At 37.7% G+C, this 19,221-nt stretch overlaps 1 protein-coding gene across 3 annotated transcripts in view; it reads left to right on the top strand.

Moving 5' to 3' along the window:
• Positions 1 to 19,221, top strand: part of LOC144981214 (catenin alpha-2) — a 293,319-nt gene that overhangs the window by 187,104 nt on the left and 86,994 nt on the right. For all 3 annotated transcript variants that reach the window (XR_013658147.1, XM_078952804.1, XM_078952809.1), the window contains exon 8: positions 16,051 to 16,131. Coding sequence is in view for 2 of the 3 variants with exons in the window: in XM_078952804.1 (XP_078808930.1) it covers positions 16,051 to 16,131 (81 nt within the window). In the remaining variant the exon portion in view is untranslated. The remainder of the gene's footprint in view (positions 1 to 16,050; positions 16,132 to 19,221) is intronic.

The raw sequence follows: 19,221 nt of genomic DNA, 5'->3' as shown, positions 1-19,221 counted from the left end.
TGCATGCTACATGTGGAGTGTTAAATCAATGCAATAAGTCGCTTGGTTAAATTTTAACACTCCATTGTGCGCACTAATAAAACATTTGTGTTGCATTAAAAGTAGAAACTATATGTTCTAAATATTTGAAGCCTAAAAAAAATGTTGATAAATTCCAGGTCATTCTGGTTTTTGGACTTCAGTTTTTACAGTATCAGGTATGGCTCATATGTTAAACTATACGACACAGAAAGGTGGGGCCAGGCTGTGTATTTAAAATAATAAACTCTAAATAATGATTCTGTTTTTAACTATAGATAAAAAAAATGGTGCTTGGAGCACACTGGTGAGAAATTGTGAACGTTGATTCATGGCAATTTACAAAATGTACTTGTTTCCAATTTCAGGGAAATACCTCTATTGAAAGCAATGTAAACCATAATTCCTAAAGCGTAGCATGCATTATAGGGATTTTTGTCTTCTCTGCTGTTCATTTATGCATGACAGAAGACTTCAAAATCTCTTTTTTGGTTTAAAGTTCTAATACAACTAACTGCAAGTGAATCATCTCTATTACCCAACCATGTGCCATAGTTGTCATAGTTTTCCTTTTGTTTAAATATTGGACAAATATGTATTTTATATGAAAAAATTTTAATTACAAAAAAAAATGTGAATGTCAATCAGGTTGTCAGTTCGATACCTAAAGGTTTTCCCCAAACTCAAACAGCAGGAACAGAAAAACATGTTCGCTCTATAAGCGGTGACTTTAATTATTGACACAGATGGTAATGCTTTGTAGCATCAAACCCTGGCATGCTGTAGATGAATGGATCCTTCAGTATCTCGCAGGCGGAACTTGTCTTTTATTATCATTCCGTTCTGGTCTCCTGCATTTCAAGTATTGGAAATGTTATGTTGCATATTAATTATGTTGTTTCACATGGCTGTGTCTAGAGACAGTCAGCAATGTTTAAACTTTTGACTGGAAACTTTGGCAACTCTCTTTATGTGGTGATTCTTGACCCCCAAAGATCTATTGATAACCGGTCAGGGCCAGTTTAAATTTTCAGCTTTCAACTTTAGCTTTGAAGCCATGGAAAGCGAAGATGCAGTTTGGTGTCTTTTTTTGTGGATTAAACTCCAAAATAAAAAAATAAATAAATAATTACATATATATATATATATATATATATATATATATATATATATATATATATATATATATATATATATATATATATATATATTCTTATCTTGCTTTAATGGCTTATATCAGTGGCCAGTATAAATGTTAAGAGGAAAATAAAATAATACAATACAACATGGGAAAGTCAACTAGTGGTACAATTACAGAAAAACTAAAAACTAAATAAAAAAAATAAAAATGTAACTCATATTTTACCCTTTTTTTTTAAAACTGCTACCCTAGTAAATACACAGCGAATATCCAGCAGTGTTTAAATAAAATTAGTGTCCACTGTCTGAGAAACAAGTCATTTTTGTTTTTTTCTTTTTTACTGAAATGCTGACAGCTGACGGGGGGGGGGTCAACTGTCAACAGCTGTATATTTACCGGACAACTCGTTTTAAGACATTGCCCTTGACTGTAATGCAGAGTGTAGTCCTTACCAGCAGACAATGAGGGGGCTCAATCCTATGATGAGGAAGAATTTTCAAACTCTCTCCTGTTCTCTACTGTCTTTGTGCTCAACTGTGTAAATGAATGTATTGTGCTTGGTGTTAAACTGCTTCGAGTGTTTTGAATGATTTAGTATCTCTTTTCTGCTAGAGTCAAGTCTACAAATCTTGACCTACGACTAAATCTTAATTTGTTAGCAAAGCAGTGGAAGAACAGCAAACTGAAGTCGTGCACTGTTGATGGTGTCCTCATAAATTTTTAGAGTAATCATCTTAATATGCAGCTCACACAATGTTTGGTCACGCTGGACTAATAAAATGGCTTAGACTCTTATTTGTCCATCTATTCATTTATTAATTATTCATTCTGCACTCTTCTAATATCTACTCTTTCACGACTAGATGGACAACTTATTAGTGGATTCCATGAGGCTGCGGGATTCCTGCTGTCGGATAGCATCGGCCACTGTTGGAATCACTTTGTTCACGTTGACCTGCTATTGACATGATTCATCATGTCACTCTATCAGTTCCAGCCTCTTGCAGCTGCCCACCTGGACCAGATGGGCCATGCATAATTAAGATCATAACCCACAGCAGGGACCTGACCCCATCGCTGCATTGGAAATGAAGTTGACCAGCTCAGGGGCGCACTTAACCCAAATGCCCAGTAGTCCCTGTTATGCTGTTCCCAGAATGACCCAAAATTTTTGTTAGGCACAGCACGTATTTCATAGGCCAAGGTTTTACAAACACATTATTAAAATTCTCACAAAGTGTTTTACAAATACCTTCCATGCCTTGCTTTCTTTTATTTTTTATTAACTATGTAAATTCCTCAAAAATGGAATATAGGCAGATTGCAAATGTTATCAAAATAGTGTATTCTGACAAAATGACAGTGTCATGTTTGATACTTTGATTGCAATACAGTGAAAAATTACACAGATTCATCACACTCATTACAGAAATTATTATTATGCATTGATGAAAAAAAACAAAGACAGAGGAAAGTCACATTTGCTTCTTTAAATATAGTGATCATTGACTTAAGTCATGTAGAGCTTGATTTATTGCTTGAAAGGGAATGGGAAGAAGGGAGCTTATGTAATCCCACACCTACTGAGTTAATTCATTTATAGTTTTACATAGTTTTCGGAATCAGTTTCTGATCAAATAGATTCTTTTCAAGTTACATAATCAAGTGGCTTTTAATGATTGATTATTTCCAGAGAACATTCACTCATGATTTCAGTAAACAGTAACGGTGACCAATATGTAATAATCATTGATTAGAATTACGGTAGAACATATTTTCACATTAAACCATACTATACAGGAACTGTTTCCTTTTATAATTAGACGCGTTTACATGGGCAAAAGTAATCGGAAAGAACGCCTGATCGGAAGGAAAATGCGTCATGTAAACGCGCCGTTCGGAATAGTCTGCCCCGATCAGACTCGTTTGAATCAAAATTTCTTTCCGATCGAGATAGGTGGGTTATGCCGATTGTTTATCGGATCGTTGTGCATGTAAACAGTTCATTCCGATCGTGTGTCACTACTGCTCTTGTTTACGTCATGCATAGACGGTTTTTCACTCCAGAGAAAGCTTCGTAGCGCATACGGGACCGACCAGCTGCTCTGCGGACGCCCCATGCAAAGCGCCGCTCCGCTCTCGCCCTGCTGGCTCTCCCCTCTCTTCAGCCCTAACGAGGGGGATGCGGGGGAGGAGCGCTTCGTGCCCACTGACGTCTAGACCCGAGCTCTGCGTTCGGGTGCCAGTGGACCGAGTGAACCTATCTGAGCAGAGTAGCCGGATTTATTAATATGTGTTTGAGGGGAGGGAGGAGGATGCTTTGTTACGTTTTATGTTTTGTTATGTGTGAGAATTCGGGCTGCGAGCCGACCCGCCACTCTGGGTTAGCAGCTGCCGGCTTCAGGAGAACCGTGTGTGTCCGAGCAGAGCTCGGGCCGCCAGCACACACAGCGGCTATGGGACGGTGTGCGAACCTTTCAAAGCAGAAGTGTCCCTCAATCCTTAGAAACTGAGGGACACGTGGAATCACGTGGATTTGTGTTTCCAGTTGTGCACCGACAAAATAAAGGCTGATGTTATTCCCACACATTTACGTGCAGCCAAGATGCAGATTGCAGCATTTCCCGCATGGTCCTGGATTCTGTGTCCATCAAAAGGCTAATGTTGTTAGCCCGTGTTAGCCTCTCCTAACACTGGCTTCTTCCAGCTCCGTTCGTCCACAAAAAAGCACTGACCACACGGATTAAATATAAAACGATGAGCGAACAGGCGCTTCATAATATTCATTACATTAATAAAATCACGTTTGGAAGATGGTCTCGTATATAACCGAGCTGCTGCATGAATGCATATGGCAGCAGTTTGTTTACAACAGGACTCATTTCCGCTTACGGTATTTTCAACACTACTGCGCATGCCCAAATGATTTATTTCGACCGAAAGTGTGACCCATGTAAATGTTTGTTCTAATCGGAAAAAGGTTTTCTGTGCCCATGTGCACGGTTGGATTTTAACCCGACCATTGATCCGATCAAAATATTTTGCCCATGTAACCGCGGCTATTGACATTTAAAGAAATACAGCTCAAAGGTTTGCAACACTACCTGCAAAAGCTACCTGACTCAGGCATTATGTTAAATATCAAATTTACTATCACCTGCCTTTGACTCTTAAAGTTCGGAGTTCCCAAACTCAAATCATTTAAAGGCTGTTAGGTGGTAAATAGAGAGGCTGGTTCAGTGTGTCCTTGTTTTCACAGCTGGATCAATTCATCAGTCAACGATCAAATCAGTGCTCATTTGGAGGTTGTTTGACAGTGCAATAAATCAGCTGTTGAGAGCTTCATATGTTTCCCTGACTGTCTGAATCTCTGCAGCTTCTAAGACAGAATGATAGATGACAGCTAATATATATTTTTTCAGGATGATGTCTGCATGTCATTTCCTGAAAAGACTGGTTGGGTTGGAACAGCTGTGACCATTGTGACCAATGCTTTTCACGAGTCGTCTTTGGGGTAAATATATGTGCTCGGAAAGGCCATTAATTCCCAAAAACCAACGGTGACCAGAAGTCTTATTCTGTGATCCATCCTCACATACTGCACTTCCAGCCCGTCCAAGAAACCTGCTGGCTTTACTATTCCCTATCCCTTGCAACTAATAGCAACATCTCCCGTTAGCAGCTTGTGCTGTTTTCTGGCTGAACTGACAAAGCTCACATGAAAGGACAGTGGGGGAGATAATCATATCACCAGTCCAGCCAGCTTCACCAGTCTTTGAAGTTTTTGCTCCCTGGATCATTAGAGCAGTGGAACACCCTGTAGCTCTATACATTTTATCTCTATATATCTATCTATTTGAGACCCTGCGACTGCCAGAGTGGGCTCAGTCACAGCAGACATTTGGCACACAGTGGCTGCCATTAGCAACTTTTTTTTGTTTTTGTTTTTCCATTTGATCTGCTATTCTATTTTGTTGTTAGACTTGAAGATTGTTCATTTGCTTTTCATATCTCTTTAAATTTGTGTGCATTTTACCAAATTAAATCTCTTGTTATATAAAATTCAACTCACACAGAAGAGCTATATGAGTCATCATTTCCAGATCTAGATATACAGTGCTTGACCACACTTGGACTGATGGCAAAGTTAAACAGTGGTCTCTAATTATTTTTTATTTTTTATTTGATCATTGGCTGACAAATTGATCTAGATGTGAACCCCAATTTATTTACTTCCAGACAGTCTCAAAATTATGTAGGTTTTTGAACTGTTGACCTTTCAAAATCAAAGTCAGGTTACAGTAGATTTAAGGACCTTATTGAGCTATCATCAGTTATTACATAGCTTTGAAGCCATTAGATACTGTACATAGGCCAGTTACAGAGTGGGACTAAAAAAGGCATTTTTAATAAAAGTCATTAGTTAACAAACAAAAAAGTTTTTTATTCAGTCCTAAGTAGTTATATATATTTTTTAATTTTTATTTTAAATTACTGTGTTTTCTGCACTATATAGCACATCAGATTATAAAGCCCACTGTCAAGGAATGGTCTATTTTTAAACTTATGTCATAAATAAGGCAGACCAAACTATAAGGGGCATTAGGTGAGTTAAGAGTCAGAGAAAAGTCCATCAGCCAGTAAGACCTTATAAACTGCATTCACAGTAACTCTAGAACTTGTTTATGACACCCCACATGTTAGCATATTGACAACATCCGTAATTCCCATCTTTGTTTGCAACTCGTAAAAAAAACTGATGCTGCATAAAGAAATGTTACTGTGACTAAACTAACTCCCAACCTGTTTCGTAATATGTCAAAAAAGAAAGTGACACGACAACACGCTAAGCTCATTAGCATATTTACAAAAAGACCCAACCTTGTTTGCAACTCGTAAAAAAACAGACTAACGTTTTGACAGAACACTATGTACCGGTACCTGTGAAAATCATTTCAACATCAATAAGCACAACCATGATTAAATCACATAAAAGGCTATCTGGAATATAAGACCCATTGTCGTTTTCTGAAGAAAAAAAAAAAAACAATGTGCCTTACAGTGCTGAAAATTCTAGAGAGTCAATCCTCAAGTGGGAGTTTTGAGTTTATGGGTGTGGTGATATGTACAGCTGTTAACACTGAATAATATTTGCAGTATTAAAAGTTGCAGAAACAATAAAGTTTTACTTTGTTTGTTTTTGTTTTTATTTTTTTTTAAACTAAAGTCACGACTATAAAGCCCATCATTACAAAGAATGGAATTAGCATATTTCACATTGAGCATTTGCACGGTCTGTCTATATTTCATTCTGCAGCACTGTTCTCCTCTGTTTTATCTGTGTGGCCATTATCACAACTATCAAACAACCATGAAAAGATTTGAAAGTTCAAATTGGATCTAAATGGATTGGATTAGAGAGTCAATTTATCACCAGTCAGTTTAAACTACATAAGTGTAAAAAAAAAAAAAAGTATTACTCTTTTTATGACAATCTCTTCTGTAAAATTAGTGTTTGTTGTTTTAGAGAAAAATTCTATTTGGGTTTAAAAAGAAACACTAATTTATTGAACCCCATGCTAACTTCAATGTTTACTTTCATCTTGTCATAGACGATGAGTTCTACTGTGCTGAAGTCAATTTTTGTTGCCAGTGGCAACATGTGCCTTCAGAAGAGAGGCAGGGCTGTATTTTGTTATGTTATAAATGGATCACATACCATGGAAATGTAATGTATGTGCTTAAATTTTCCGTCATTGATATCCATTTGAATAGAAATGGCTTGAACGCTTGAACTGTTCCGTCTTCACGTCTGTTTTCTGCCCTCCTGTTTATCACATGTCAGTGAAATGATGCAATGAAGACAAGATGGAATGAATAGAAAATGTTTTCAGGAATAAAGAACCTTCCTTGAATTGGATTGACCCATAGTAACCCTGTGGAAGTCGTTGCAGTCTTTCTGTAGTGCTTGACCAGAACAGAAGCGTTTAGTTTTCTTTGAAATGGATTCATATCACCACAAAGAGCCTCTGCGTGGCTGCATATGCAAGTGCAGGAATGTATGGCCATGAGATATATCAACTTTGTCAGCTCTGCTGTGAAACAAAAGTGCATTGATGATACTCAAACCTTCCTCTCACCCCATTGACTGACTTTTTTTTTTCCCCTTCTCCACACCACAGCTCCGCTCTCACAGATATCACACCGCTCTCTTATTTCCTCACCCTCTGTAACCTATTCTCAGCCTCTCCATCTCTCACTTCTCTCCGCTGCTGCCCTTCCTTCAGTCCCTCCCTCACAAACTACTTGCTATTCAGTTCAGGGAGGCTGCAAGCAGCATTGCTCTACCTCCTCATACCGCTGCTGCAGGACTAGACTTTTTGATTCCCCATTCTCCCTCTCTCTTTTCCCCCCTCTGTCTGATAACCAGAAATCGTTCCTCACCTCCTCCTGATATATGCCTGAAACTATGCACCTAAAATCCTAGGCTTACAGCTCCTCACATTTAACATCTAACTTTCCAAATTCTGGCCCAGTGTTCATTCTTTTTTTTGTCTTTCTCTGGAGTGCTCCAGCTGTGAAAACATCCGTACGTCACCACCAGCAGATCTTCCGCATCCTTTTTTCTTGTTTCAGATAGGGCTTGTCGTACAACCGTGTACTTGTCTTTTCGAGTAGGATAGACATTTTTTTCCCTCCGACATTATACACTACTATATCAATAATTTATCTGGTAGATACATCCTTCAATTGTGCCATGTGTATTTCATTCACGTCAAAAGCCTTTCCCAAGTTTAGACTTTCTTCTGCCCGTTTCTCCTACATGCCTTCAATTCCGAAATTCATTTGGGGAATTAGAAAAAAAGAACTTTTGGAATGTTAATATGTTCTACAAGTGTTCACGCTAAATTAAACAGAAAAAAAAATACATATATGTATATTATTTTAATACCCTGTCTCACTCAAAAAGCCCCACAAGATTGAATTAAATGAAGAATTAAAAACCTTGGATCAGATTGTTATATTATTCATCGTTAGACAAGCAAGAGGAGCACACATGAGTTTATGAGGACTAAACATTTTTTGTTGAGTTTAAGTTTTGCCTTCCTGTTTTCTATCAGGGCTTCTTTCGTCCACCATCTCATTGCTTCCCAATCAATAAGAAATTATTTCGTGAAATAGGTTGATTTGTCGACATGTTGGTTACATTAAAAGACGGCATAATTCCTTAAGAAGTGACCTTAAAGTGTTTTCCAGCCTGGCACCATCTTTTTATCTGTAGCGTGTTATTCTTTATTGAAAAGTTTACTTTTCATCCATTCATCTCCTAAATAATGTTTTCAATGGATGGTAATACTTTATTTAACATTAACCCTAACCCCCATGCAAACTGCAAATCTCATCCTTATGATATGCTTCATAAGCCAGATGCTCCCCCTCATCTTTAACCCACTTGACCACAGATACTGATAGCCAGCGACAGGTCTGCAGTCTAAACATGAGCTCGTGTAATAAGAGCAGTAAGTAAACAGCTTCAGATATTAAACATAAGAGGCGTTGTGCCTAAAGGCACTCTGTCTCCTCCTCAGGCAGTGCAGTCCTCAGCTGCACTAACTCTAACTGACAAGAGACTGCCAGGCTCACACAGCCCTGCCATAGATACTATGGGCATCTATGTGTGAGGAGAAAAGACACAAAACCCTTGCAGACCGTAAGCAAAACACTGGAGCCTGGCAGTGAAGTTTTGGTCCTGGAAGAAAGCATTGCATGTATTTTTTCTTTTTTTTTTTCTTTTTTAAAAACAGATCTGTGTTTGCCCCAAAAAGATGTGTCTACTATATTTGGGTCTGGGAACTAAACATTTCTGATTGTTTACATTTATGATAAAAACTATCCATCAGTGAGCCTGTTTACATGCACACCAATTATCCGATCGTTGTCTGATTCCATGAGATGTCAGATTTTTCAAGTTACACAACGACATAACTTTTTGTAAGCCTAATGCTATAGCAACCAAGTCACTGGAGTTTTCCAATAATGAGCCATCCGATCAAAAACTGTAGATTTCTCGCTGAATATCCACTTTTATCTAATATATCATATCATTTTCATGTATATGTGTTTCAACAAAACTCCTTAGATCAAAGTCACAAGAGACAGCAGCGTGTTCAATGGAGACAAGTGTCACTGTGTTGGTTGTTTTACAGACATATTGGCTTTCACACGACAAAAGCTAATTTTTCAAAGGTTAGCACTGCACTATATACGAAAAATAAACATATTTTTTTTTAATCCAAGTTTCTCTTTGTTTGAGTATTCAGCAACATATAAAGTGTAAAAAACATTTAAACTTTTTATTTTTTTATACCCCAAACAAACAAACCCACCCCGTTGCACCATAAAAGAAAACTAATTCAATAAAATATACAAGAATTTTACTGATTGAAGTAACACTGTTACCCCCTTAGAAAGAAATGATGGATAAAAGGGCTAACATATTTTGACAGAAGTCATGGGTTTTATTTGACCAATTAAAGCTGTCTGGTCTATTTATAATTGCGGTACTTGAGGCTTCTTGAAATGGTTCTAGAAATTATAATATGAGAAAATAATTTAACATGAAGCCCCATATACCATAATGCTATGGTGTTTAAAGAACAAAAAGGTTTTACCTTTGGTAGTTTTAAAATTTCATTAAACCCATTAAAATGTATTTTTTTTACCAACACCTGGCATTTTTTTTTTACAATGGCATGTCCTTCCTTTCAGTTTAAAATGAGTCTCTTTTTGCTAATACTTTTTGTTTAATTGCTTGGACTACTTTTGTGATCCACGCTATTGAAGTAAAAAATATGTGTTTTTTAGTAGTTCTTTTTTGGTATAAATTTAAGAATTCTCAAAGGATTTTTCAATAGAGTTTCTTAAAAGCTTCAAAAAAACAAGTGACTCACACTAGGCAGTCATCAAGCCCTCCACATTTTAGTATGTTGTTGCCTTTAAATTCAAATTCTTTTCACATTAACATATCCCGTTTATGTTTATTCCTTGAGAGAGAGAAAATTGAGAACATTAGGCATTATTTCTTTGATTGCTAAAAAACAGATCTTCATCACGGTGATACAAATGTATCCAACAACATTCATCAGTATGCCATTGGTCTTTGATAACAGCTTTGTTGCATTTTCAATTTACTCTGTTTTAGTTTTAAATAGTTTTGCTATTTAAAAGAGTGGAGCAAACGAACACCAATAGGAAACTCTGTGCTCCAGTTTTCCTCTTGCTTTTGAAAGCTCTGCTGGTGAACCATTGTAGCTAAATTACATCTGTTGTGGATGCGTCTCTGAATGGTTGTGTGTCTGTACATGTTAGCCTTGTGACAGGCAGTGATTGTGGAAGATTGCATCCTCTGTGTGAACCTGTGATTTTCAAGGTGCGCCTCCTGTATCGAGGCAGACATCCAAAAAAAATGCAGATGCTCAGTGCTGTAAATATTTCTATGCTTTTTTTCCCACAACACTACTGTATTTCTTGTTGTATTGTCTGGAGTGACTTCAATAACGTTAGAATGTTCCTCTGTCAATGCATTGGAAATAAAAGCAGAAATTCAAATCTGAATTACTCGTCTTGAAGGATTTCCACCCAGCCTGAGCATCATGGCGTGTTTTCTTTTTGTGTGTCCTGTAATCACACTGGCTTATAGCCACCGCTGCACCTCTTTAAGTTGCACTTAATGAGAACAAGTCAAATTGGCCCATCTGTGGCACCACAGCAGAGGGAGCACAATTTATCTTAATGAGGATCTGGGTACCCATTATCAGCTGGTAACCCAACCAACATGTTACCACCATTATCGTCCCGTACTCACACACACAAACACTTTCTCAACATCTTGTTATCAGCTTGCCTTCCCCTTAAGCCTGCCACAGACAGTGTAACCACATTGGACAGTAATTGTACCCCTCACTCCTGCCTAATTGAATTGACAAGGAGCCTGAATTGATATCATTTACTGCATTGATCTTGGGAGACCAAAAGATACAAAGCCTCATTCTTTTTCTCCACCTGATGCCTGTTGCCTTCCTTTTGATTCATCGGTCTACTCTTTTGATTTGCCATGTTATTGCCTAGAAATTACCAGATTAGTTCCACATTCTTTATCATTTTTTGCCATTACAGTCTTTATTAGATTAGTTTCAAAGGAGGAACACAGGCATGGTGGGAAAAACAAATTATTTGGATCAATTATTGTAAGAATGCAGTCGCCTTCTCTATTCATTGCTGTCAATTGATTTCTTGTTTCTTTTCTTTTTTATCATTTATTCTTCTGCCAAAAACTAATGTTTTTGGCAGTCTCTGGGATAAAGATGCAAATGTATTTTAATTATGTAAAAGCATTCAGATTCTACTTTCTAAATTGTATTTGAAACATTATGTGGTATATGTGGTGCAATACATTTTTTCCATTATTATCAGGTTTTAGGTCAAAAATACAGAGGGACAGTGTGCACTGCAGTCTTTAAGCAGATTGTTGCTTGCTGTAGGTGGGCCTCAGAGAATAAACATGCTTAAAGCCGGCAGCCATCCACCAGACGCCTCATGAGTGGGCAAGAGTAACTCGACTTTCTTTATGTCCATTGCCTCTGCACACAAGACACTCATTGTCAGGCACCCTCTTCTGTTTTTCTCCCCCCAACAGAGAGTGAATGAGTGCACACCAGGGGGGGAAGGAATAATGGATGAGCAACCGTTGGGAAGTTTGTCAGTAAGCCACCACGGGGAATTGTGTTTACCAGAAATACAAACATGCACATTCCATTATATGGCAGTCAACAACTTAACAATCAATGATGCTTCATGGGGGACAATTGAATGAAGTGATATCTGTATTGTCAAGCTTTTAAATGGCTTTGAATTGGAGGGTGCACTTAATATGGCATACATGACGCACCTGAATCCATACATAGCGATGTCAAATGGATTGTAAGATGAATGCACTTGACAGAAATAGAATAAATGACTCAGTATGATTCCATGAGACATGTTGCACATACAAATCAAATCTTACGGTCCGCACCTAGTGGAGCTGAATGTGAGCTTGACACATTGACTAACACATGACTCACCGTTGGAGACGCTTTGTGTATATAGTTTCTAATGGGGGATTCATCTGTGTGTGTGGTTTTTTTTTTTGACTTTCCTATGCAGAAAATCCAACTTGAGCCAAACATGTCATACCTTATTAACTATACTTTTTTGATGTGGTCTCCTTAACTTATTTTTTTTTTCTCATTCTTCTGAGTAAGTCAGAAGAATAAGTGAATTTTGTGACTCAGGTTTGAAAGCTGCCTTCTCCAGACGGCATGTTGTATCTCTATCCACACACGGTTCAGTAGGATGTAGGTCAATTCTCAGAGAAGGCCAATTCAGAATTGTCTAATGTTTTGAATTACTAAAAACTTGCAACTTAAACACCAGGCAGCACTTTTTTTCCTTGTATATAATATACACAGATACTAAAACTGCTGCTTCGTTAAAGCTAAAAATAACAGATTTAAGGGTTTGTCCCTTTAATCTGAGTTAAGGAGATTAAGTGAGGAGAGTGATTCCCAGCTTAGGAGTTTTGAGAAATAAAACAGCTGGGATTTTCAGTTCTAGAAAATTATTCAATTAATTATCCAGTCTTATTTCTGGAAATCTGGAAACCTGTCAGTTAAACTTTTGCATTTTAACATTATCAGTATTTTAAGCACCCACAAAACACAAAAGGTTTATTTTAAGGTCCATCTCCCCATTTTGGTTCCAATTTTGGGGGGGTTGTGAGTATCTCTAATCCTGGGCATCCCACAGGCGTCTTAATAACACATTGGTTCCAGCAAAGGGAATAATATTGTTCTTTCCTTTGTTTTGGCATTGAGCCTGTCTGTGCAGGAACCTCTAAGTGCTAGAATGTGTTGCACATAATGGAACCTAACTGGCTGTTATCTCCATTTCCTTTCCCCAGCTTGTGCCAGTCAACTGCTGGCTAAAAGCTTTAGTCACGGGATGTCATAATTACACTTATAAATATATTGAAACCTGATGTACGCCACACAATGGTCTGTTAGGGCTTTGGTGAAGTTGCACTTACTAAATCCCGAATGCAGGTTTCAAGTTGTTTGTGTCACTCCCCTTCTTTTCAGTTTGGCGCATTGCTCTAAAAGAAATGACTGCATTGTGTGATTGCTATTATAAGAGGGAGTGACTAACTATTGCTGGAGCTGGGAGACAAATTACTCATTCTTGTTGAAATGTTTAACATCCTTGTGAACTAAAATGCTATATGAGCCTTGGCCAAGGGCAAGCCAGCAATGCATTAGAGAGAAAAGGGAATCATCCGTTTTTATGACTGTAGGCTCGTTTCTATGAGAAGTGCTTTCACATCAGCGACCTTGCACACACGCACAATCCCCACAGTGCATATCCACTTTAAAACACATGCTGAGTATTGATTGTAAGAAACCAGAAACAAGTAAAATGTAGAAATATTACAGCTGTTTGTCCACAAAACTGGCTTCTTCCTGGAATATTTTGGGGGGCAAGCAGAAGAAAAGACAACCAGTACAAACCAGTAGCATGTACCTTCCAATCATCGTGTTATGTGTTTGAAAAGAAATACTATCACACCCTAGAATGACTTATAGTAGAGGTTTTCTGTGATAACTTCTGTTGTGATGACAGATGATTTGTGACTCTCATCAGGAAGCTGTTATTTAACAAACTAATGTTAACCAATCTAGTGATCTCAAGAACTGGTCATAAAACAGTAACACACAAAATATACATTTGATGTTCCTTTTGCTACTGTAGTGACACCAAAATGAATGGGTTTCTGTTTCACTCAATTATCAAAAGGCCAGAACAATGTGCCCCCAAACAAAGAAAAGCAAGCACATTTGCTGTATCACTGAACATTATGGAGACTAAATAGTCTTTTTTAGTCTTTGAGTGGTCAGGAAGTCAGCAGACTTGAGCAACTACTTAGCTAGGTGTAAGTTTATTTTAAGAAGTAGAATAGCTGAATGGTTGCCAGGCAACAACACAAAATAATTGTGATCGCATCACGTACAAACAGTGGAAATCTGTCCTAAAATCTCGATCTTTCTGCAACTACTTGTTTGAATGGTATAGAATTATAGAATAGGAAGTGGCGCCACAACTGCACTCAAAAGATTTCAATGTTACTTAGTTATTATTGTGTTTTTCTGCAAAAGAAAATGCAAATCAGAAGTACCTAAATAATGGCAAAAGAGATGCTTCTTGTCAAACTAAATTGCCAAAATAAGAGTTCAGGTATCACCATAAGCTGCTATTTATAGGCATTGGAGTTGATGCTCGGTGGCATTTAAATCAAGGCAGTAGCTAACGGAAAGGACTCAAGAGAAAGCTACTAACAAAGCAGCATCCCATGTGTCTCCTTAGAAGCTTACTCAAAAGCTTTTTTTTCTCAGTGTAACACTTTTCTTCAGGTTTGTGGGTTTTATTTATTTTATTTAATTTTTTCGACAGAAGCCATAAAATAATTAACAAAAATGTACAATGGTTAGGTAATAAAAAGGTTAGGTAAAGAAAATTGTTAAAATAGCCCAGATAAAAAGTCCCTAGTCACAGAGTAGTCTACTCCTCAGTTTCTGAGAAAAGCTCCCGACAACTAGCATTACACAAATGTCTAAAAATTTGCAAGAACACATATTTAAAAACAGAAACAATGTTGTAACAAGTGTTTCAAACCTGAAACTAGATCAATGAACTGGCTACCTTGGAACCCAAGACGTGACTGATACTAAAAAAAAAAAAAAAAAACTTGAAATAAAAACAATTGCATTGTGGACACAAACATTTTTTGGGTGAATGGTTGCTCATTCCGTCTTATGTCTTTTGAAAGAGGTGATGATATAATTACTGCGCAGATTGGAGGTTCGAATCCCGCATCCCTTGCATCTCGTGGCTATAAGTTGGCACAAGCTGCCATCAGTGTGTAAATGTGTGTGAATGGGCCCTCAAGGAAGGCAGAAAGCGCTACACAAGTATACGCTATTTTTTCATAAATGGTTGACCCCGGAACACTGATATCTTTGTAATCTCTGGGTCAAACTGGGTGCATAAATGGAAACACAATGGCTTCTTCTTAAAAGTTTTTTGTTGAGAAACAACAAGGGTTATAAATAGTGAAAATAAAATTGAATGACATTATTTGTTTTCTTTTTTTTTTTCTGTGTATGAAAAGAACCAGTCGTATCAGCTCCTTTAGCGGCTCCTTCAGGTGTAGTTGCTGTGCTTGTTAAGTGGAGGGAAAGGAAACCTGGAACAGTGAGAAGCTTTGCTTCTTGCACAGTAAAACACCCCACTGTCAAGTGAAAAGAGGCAGCTTGTGACTCTGTGGTTATCAGGTGAAGCATGTGGTAGTCTGCACCCTCCTAAAGCCATCATTGGGAACTGGCGTTGACAGGAAGAGCAGCACAAAGGGGGAATTGGCGACAACTAAATTTATGCTTGCCAGATAGGGTAGCTCTAAGAGAACATAGCAAACACTTTTGGTTATGATTTTGCTCAGGAAGGAACAGGCTGGTGTCAGCTTGGTGCTCTGTAAAAAACACTTTCATTTTGTCAATCTGCAACTAACAAAACCTTTTCAGAAGTGATTACAGTCCTTAGAAGTAAAAATGATCAAGCCAAAAATATCTATTTAAAACTCGAAGAAAAAAACAAGATGATGAACTGTAAAATGTGCATTATTTTCTGTACAAAGGGAATAGATATTGTTAAAAATGTTTTAAGAAATAATAAAATGTATTAGGAAATATTATGTTTGTATGGTAATTACAATAAGATGTCAATTTGTTTTGTTCTCACAGACCGGCAGAAAAGAAAAAGGCGACCCACTGAACTCGGCTATTGACAAAATGACCAAAAAGACGAGGGATTTGCGCAGACAGGTGAGTCCAATTTTTTTGACTGAACTGTCTTTTTCATCTTCGTCTTCCAACATGCAGTTGTAGTTTCTTTTTACAATGTAAAAGTAGGCAAAATAGTCTCCAAGTTTATACTATACCAGGCAATTAGTACTGTGTCTGAGAAGTATAATTTACAAAAAACATCTAGACGTAGCTTCCCTGTTTCTCTATGTGTGGAGTCGTAGAGGGCTGTGGTTTCCACTGTCATGTGTTGGTTATGTGACTCAGATTATTTTCATTTTATTTTTTTCTTAGCACTTCACTACCGCTGGAATACGTGCACCTGGCTAGTAGTCAATTAGGCTCGAGATGTGGGATTTCTTTGGTACTATTTGGGACTATTGCAGAGGATTTCAGACATGGTGGAACAGTGGAAAGGGTTAGCGATTGGTTAGATTTATTGGGTTTATGACCTCGATGCATAGCTAACCTCCCTCTTGTCAATTGTGAGGGTTGTGTTTGGACCTTTGGGTGTGGCTATCTCTGATGGCTCCACCTCAAAGCGGAAAATAACTGGTTTAGGCCATTTGCCATTGTGATCTCACCGTCAACAGTTGTGTGGTTTGTCCTGAAATTAGTGCGATGCTGGAGTCTCTGCCACACCTACCTGCTGTTGTTGCTGTTCAGCTGGTCCTCAATCCTCCTATAATCCATCTTGGCCTCTCTGATGCTTCTTGTCAGGTTAGTTCAGTGTCCACTGTATTGCTCCCAAATTCCAAACCTGAAAGTAGAGTTTCTGTGTCTGTGTCCCTTTGACATCTCAGGTAATCCAGCTGTTGGTTAGAAAAAAAACTCACAGATAAGTTTGTGTACTGAGACGGTTCTTCATGTTGCCCAGCACACTCTCTGTCCTTTGTTACCATCTCAAAATCTCAAGATCATGCATTGAAAACTGTTTCCTTTGGGATTCCTTGCACCTTCTTAAAATTATGTATCAATAACTTGTAATTGACTTTGACTCTTGAATTTATTTAAAAAAAAGAGCAAAAATAGGGTATGTTAATACCAAAATCATTTTACCTTAATTGAAGGCTAAAGGCCAAATAAGTAGATGATTAATGCTGCCTTAGTCATATTTTTTATTTTTCATCAAAGACTAGGCTAATTAACTGGAAATGACTGAAACCATCTGAAGCGCAAACACAGAATCCTTCTGAAATGCTTTTTTCTTGTGTCACTAATTAAAAATGTTGAATATTACTATACATAGTACACATACATTTATGCATGGTATAAATGATATTTTATGCACAAAACTACAGTTTGAGTAAGCATTTATTGCTTGTTTGTCTTTTAAATACCTACATTTTGTCCAAATGTAGTCATAATAAACCTTCTGCATAAGTTTGACTGCATCTGAACCAGTTGATTGTGTCTTCTCTGACCTTTGAAGGCACACGATCATGGTAGAATGAAACCAATAACTCTGTGCTGCTGGGGCTGTCTAACACGCTGGCAGCTTGTATTCCCTCTGACAGGATGTTCTATTGACTCAAGGGTTGTCTTGACAGAATGGGCGGTGTGTTTAAGCTTCAAGTTAGGATGGGAGGGCAGACTCCAAGCGCACACGTATTGCATGGAGTTGTGATACAGTAATTATGTCAACAAGAGACGTGTTGAGTTTAGCAAGTCGTCGAGACCATGAAAAGGCGTAAGCCCTTCCTGAGGGGAGGAGCGCAGTAGTACAATTGAGAACTTTCCGTCTCCAACATCTCCTCTGTGAAAAGGACGCATCATATATTAGAACAAACAAGCACCGATGACAGACAGCATTTATCAAATGGGAGCAGGTAAGACCAAACAAGCCTCGCGACAACACCACCAGAGACTTGCAATGTTGTTTTCTCTTTCATGCTGATGTGTACTCATATGAGACAATGCTGTGCTGTCTGTCACCCAGAATGGATTGTGCTGGTTTTAAGCATGCTGTTCGTTCACGCCTCCATTTTGTTTTTAGAAAGTGTTGAAGCACCGTGAGGATTGAGGGATAATTTATGGCAACATTTACATCATATAAATATGGAAAGAATATTCAGCCTGACGTTCAAATGTTATTTTCTTTCCACAAAAATAAAAAAATAAAACTCTTAGGTCATTAGAGATATTAATCATCTGTGTCTCTGCACATACGACCCCTGGTGTCCACTAAAGTGAAAAAATGACCAAAATATGCTTTGGTTATTGTTTTTCTGTGGAAGAATTACAAGGGAAGTGTCTCGTCTCTGTCCCTCGGTAGTGCAGCACACAAAAATTTACATGTGCCCTCACCAGCTTCCCAAAAGAGATAACAAGACAAGAATACATCAAGACAATAAACGTTCATCTCCATAACTCAGTGCCTCTAATGTCTCACCAATGTTTTAGCAGCAGGTGACCTTCTGCTTTCCTGCTGCTCATGTGCTTACAGCAGTGGGGCCTTTTTCCTACTCATCTTCAGGTCTAGGATATTAATATTACTCATCTGTTTTGTTATAATGCATTTATAGACACATTTATTATCCCTTGAAAATGTAAATGTGAAACACAGTAAGAATCAAAATAAACTCAATTGTTCATTTTAAATACAGTAAATTATGAGGATGCGGGAGGGTCCCAGCAACCGTAAAAATGTAATAATGGGTAAACACCAAAAATTGGATGAAAAACAAAGTAATTTTTAAGAAATGATTCATGCTGTAATAGTTTTTGTAGTAAAAAAAACAAGTCCAATTTTATCTTATTATCTTTTATCTTGTTAGGCTTTTTTCTACAATAACAGTCACATAAACAAATTCAAAGACTTAAATAACTTACCTCCGGTGTTAAAAGTGCAAAAGTCCAGCAGGCTAACTCAGTTTTTTCCTTTATTTTTTTCCCCCTGTTAAGGAGGAAATATGCTGCAAAACATTATAATAAACCGTTTGAAGTAGCAATATTGTTAGGCGGCAAAGTGAGATGCAACCTAATTTTAGTAAATCAAAATAAAGTTGTATAACTGTTTTCAGACTTTTATCTGTTTACAGAAGTTTGTATATTTGAGTTTGGGGGTATCTCTTCATCAGATGCCCTAAAAACATTCAACAGATACATTTT

This window comes from Oryzias latipes, chromosome 1, assembly GCF_053564925.1.
Source record: "Oryzias latipes strain Hd-rR chromosome 1, Olatipes_Hd-rR_3.1".
NCBI lineage: Eukaryota > Metazoa > Chordata > Actinopteri > Beloniformes > Adrianichthyidae > Oryzias > Oryzias latipes.
The sequence above is the reverse complement of the archived record's forward strand: the minus strand, read 5'-3'. Positions and strand labels throughout refer to the sequence as shown.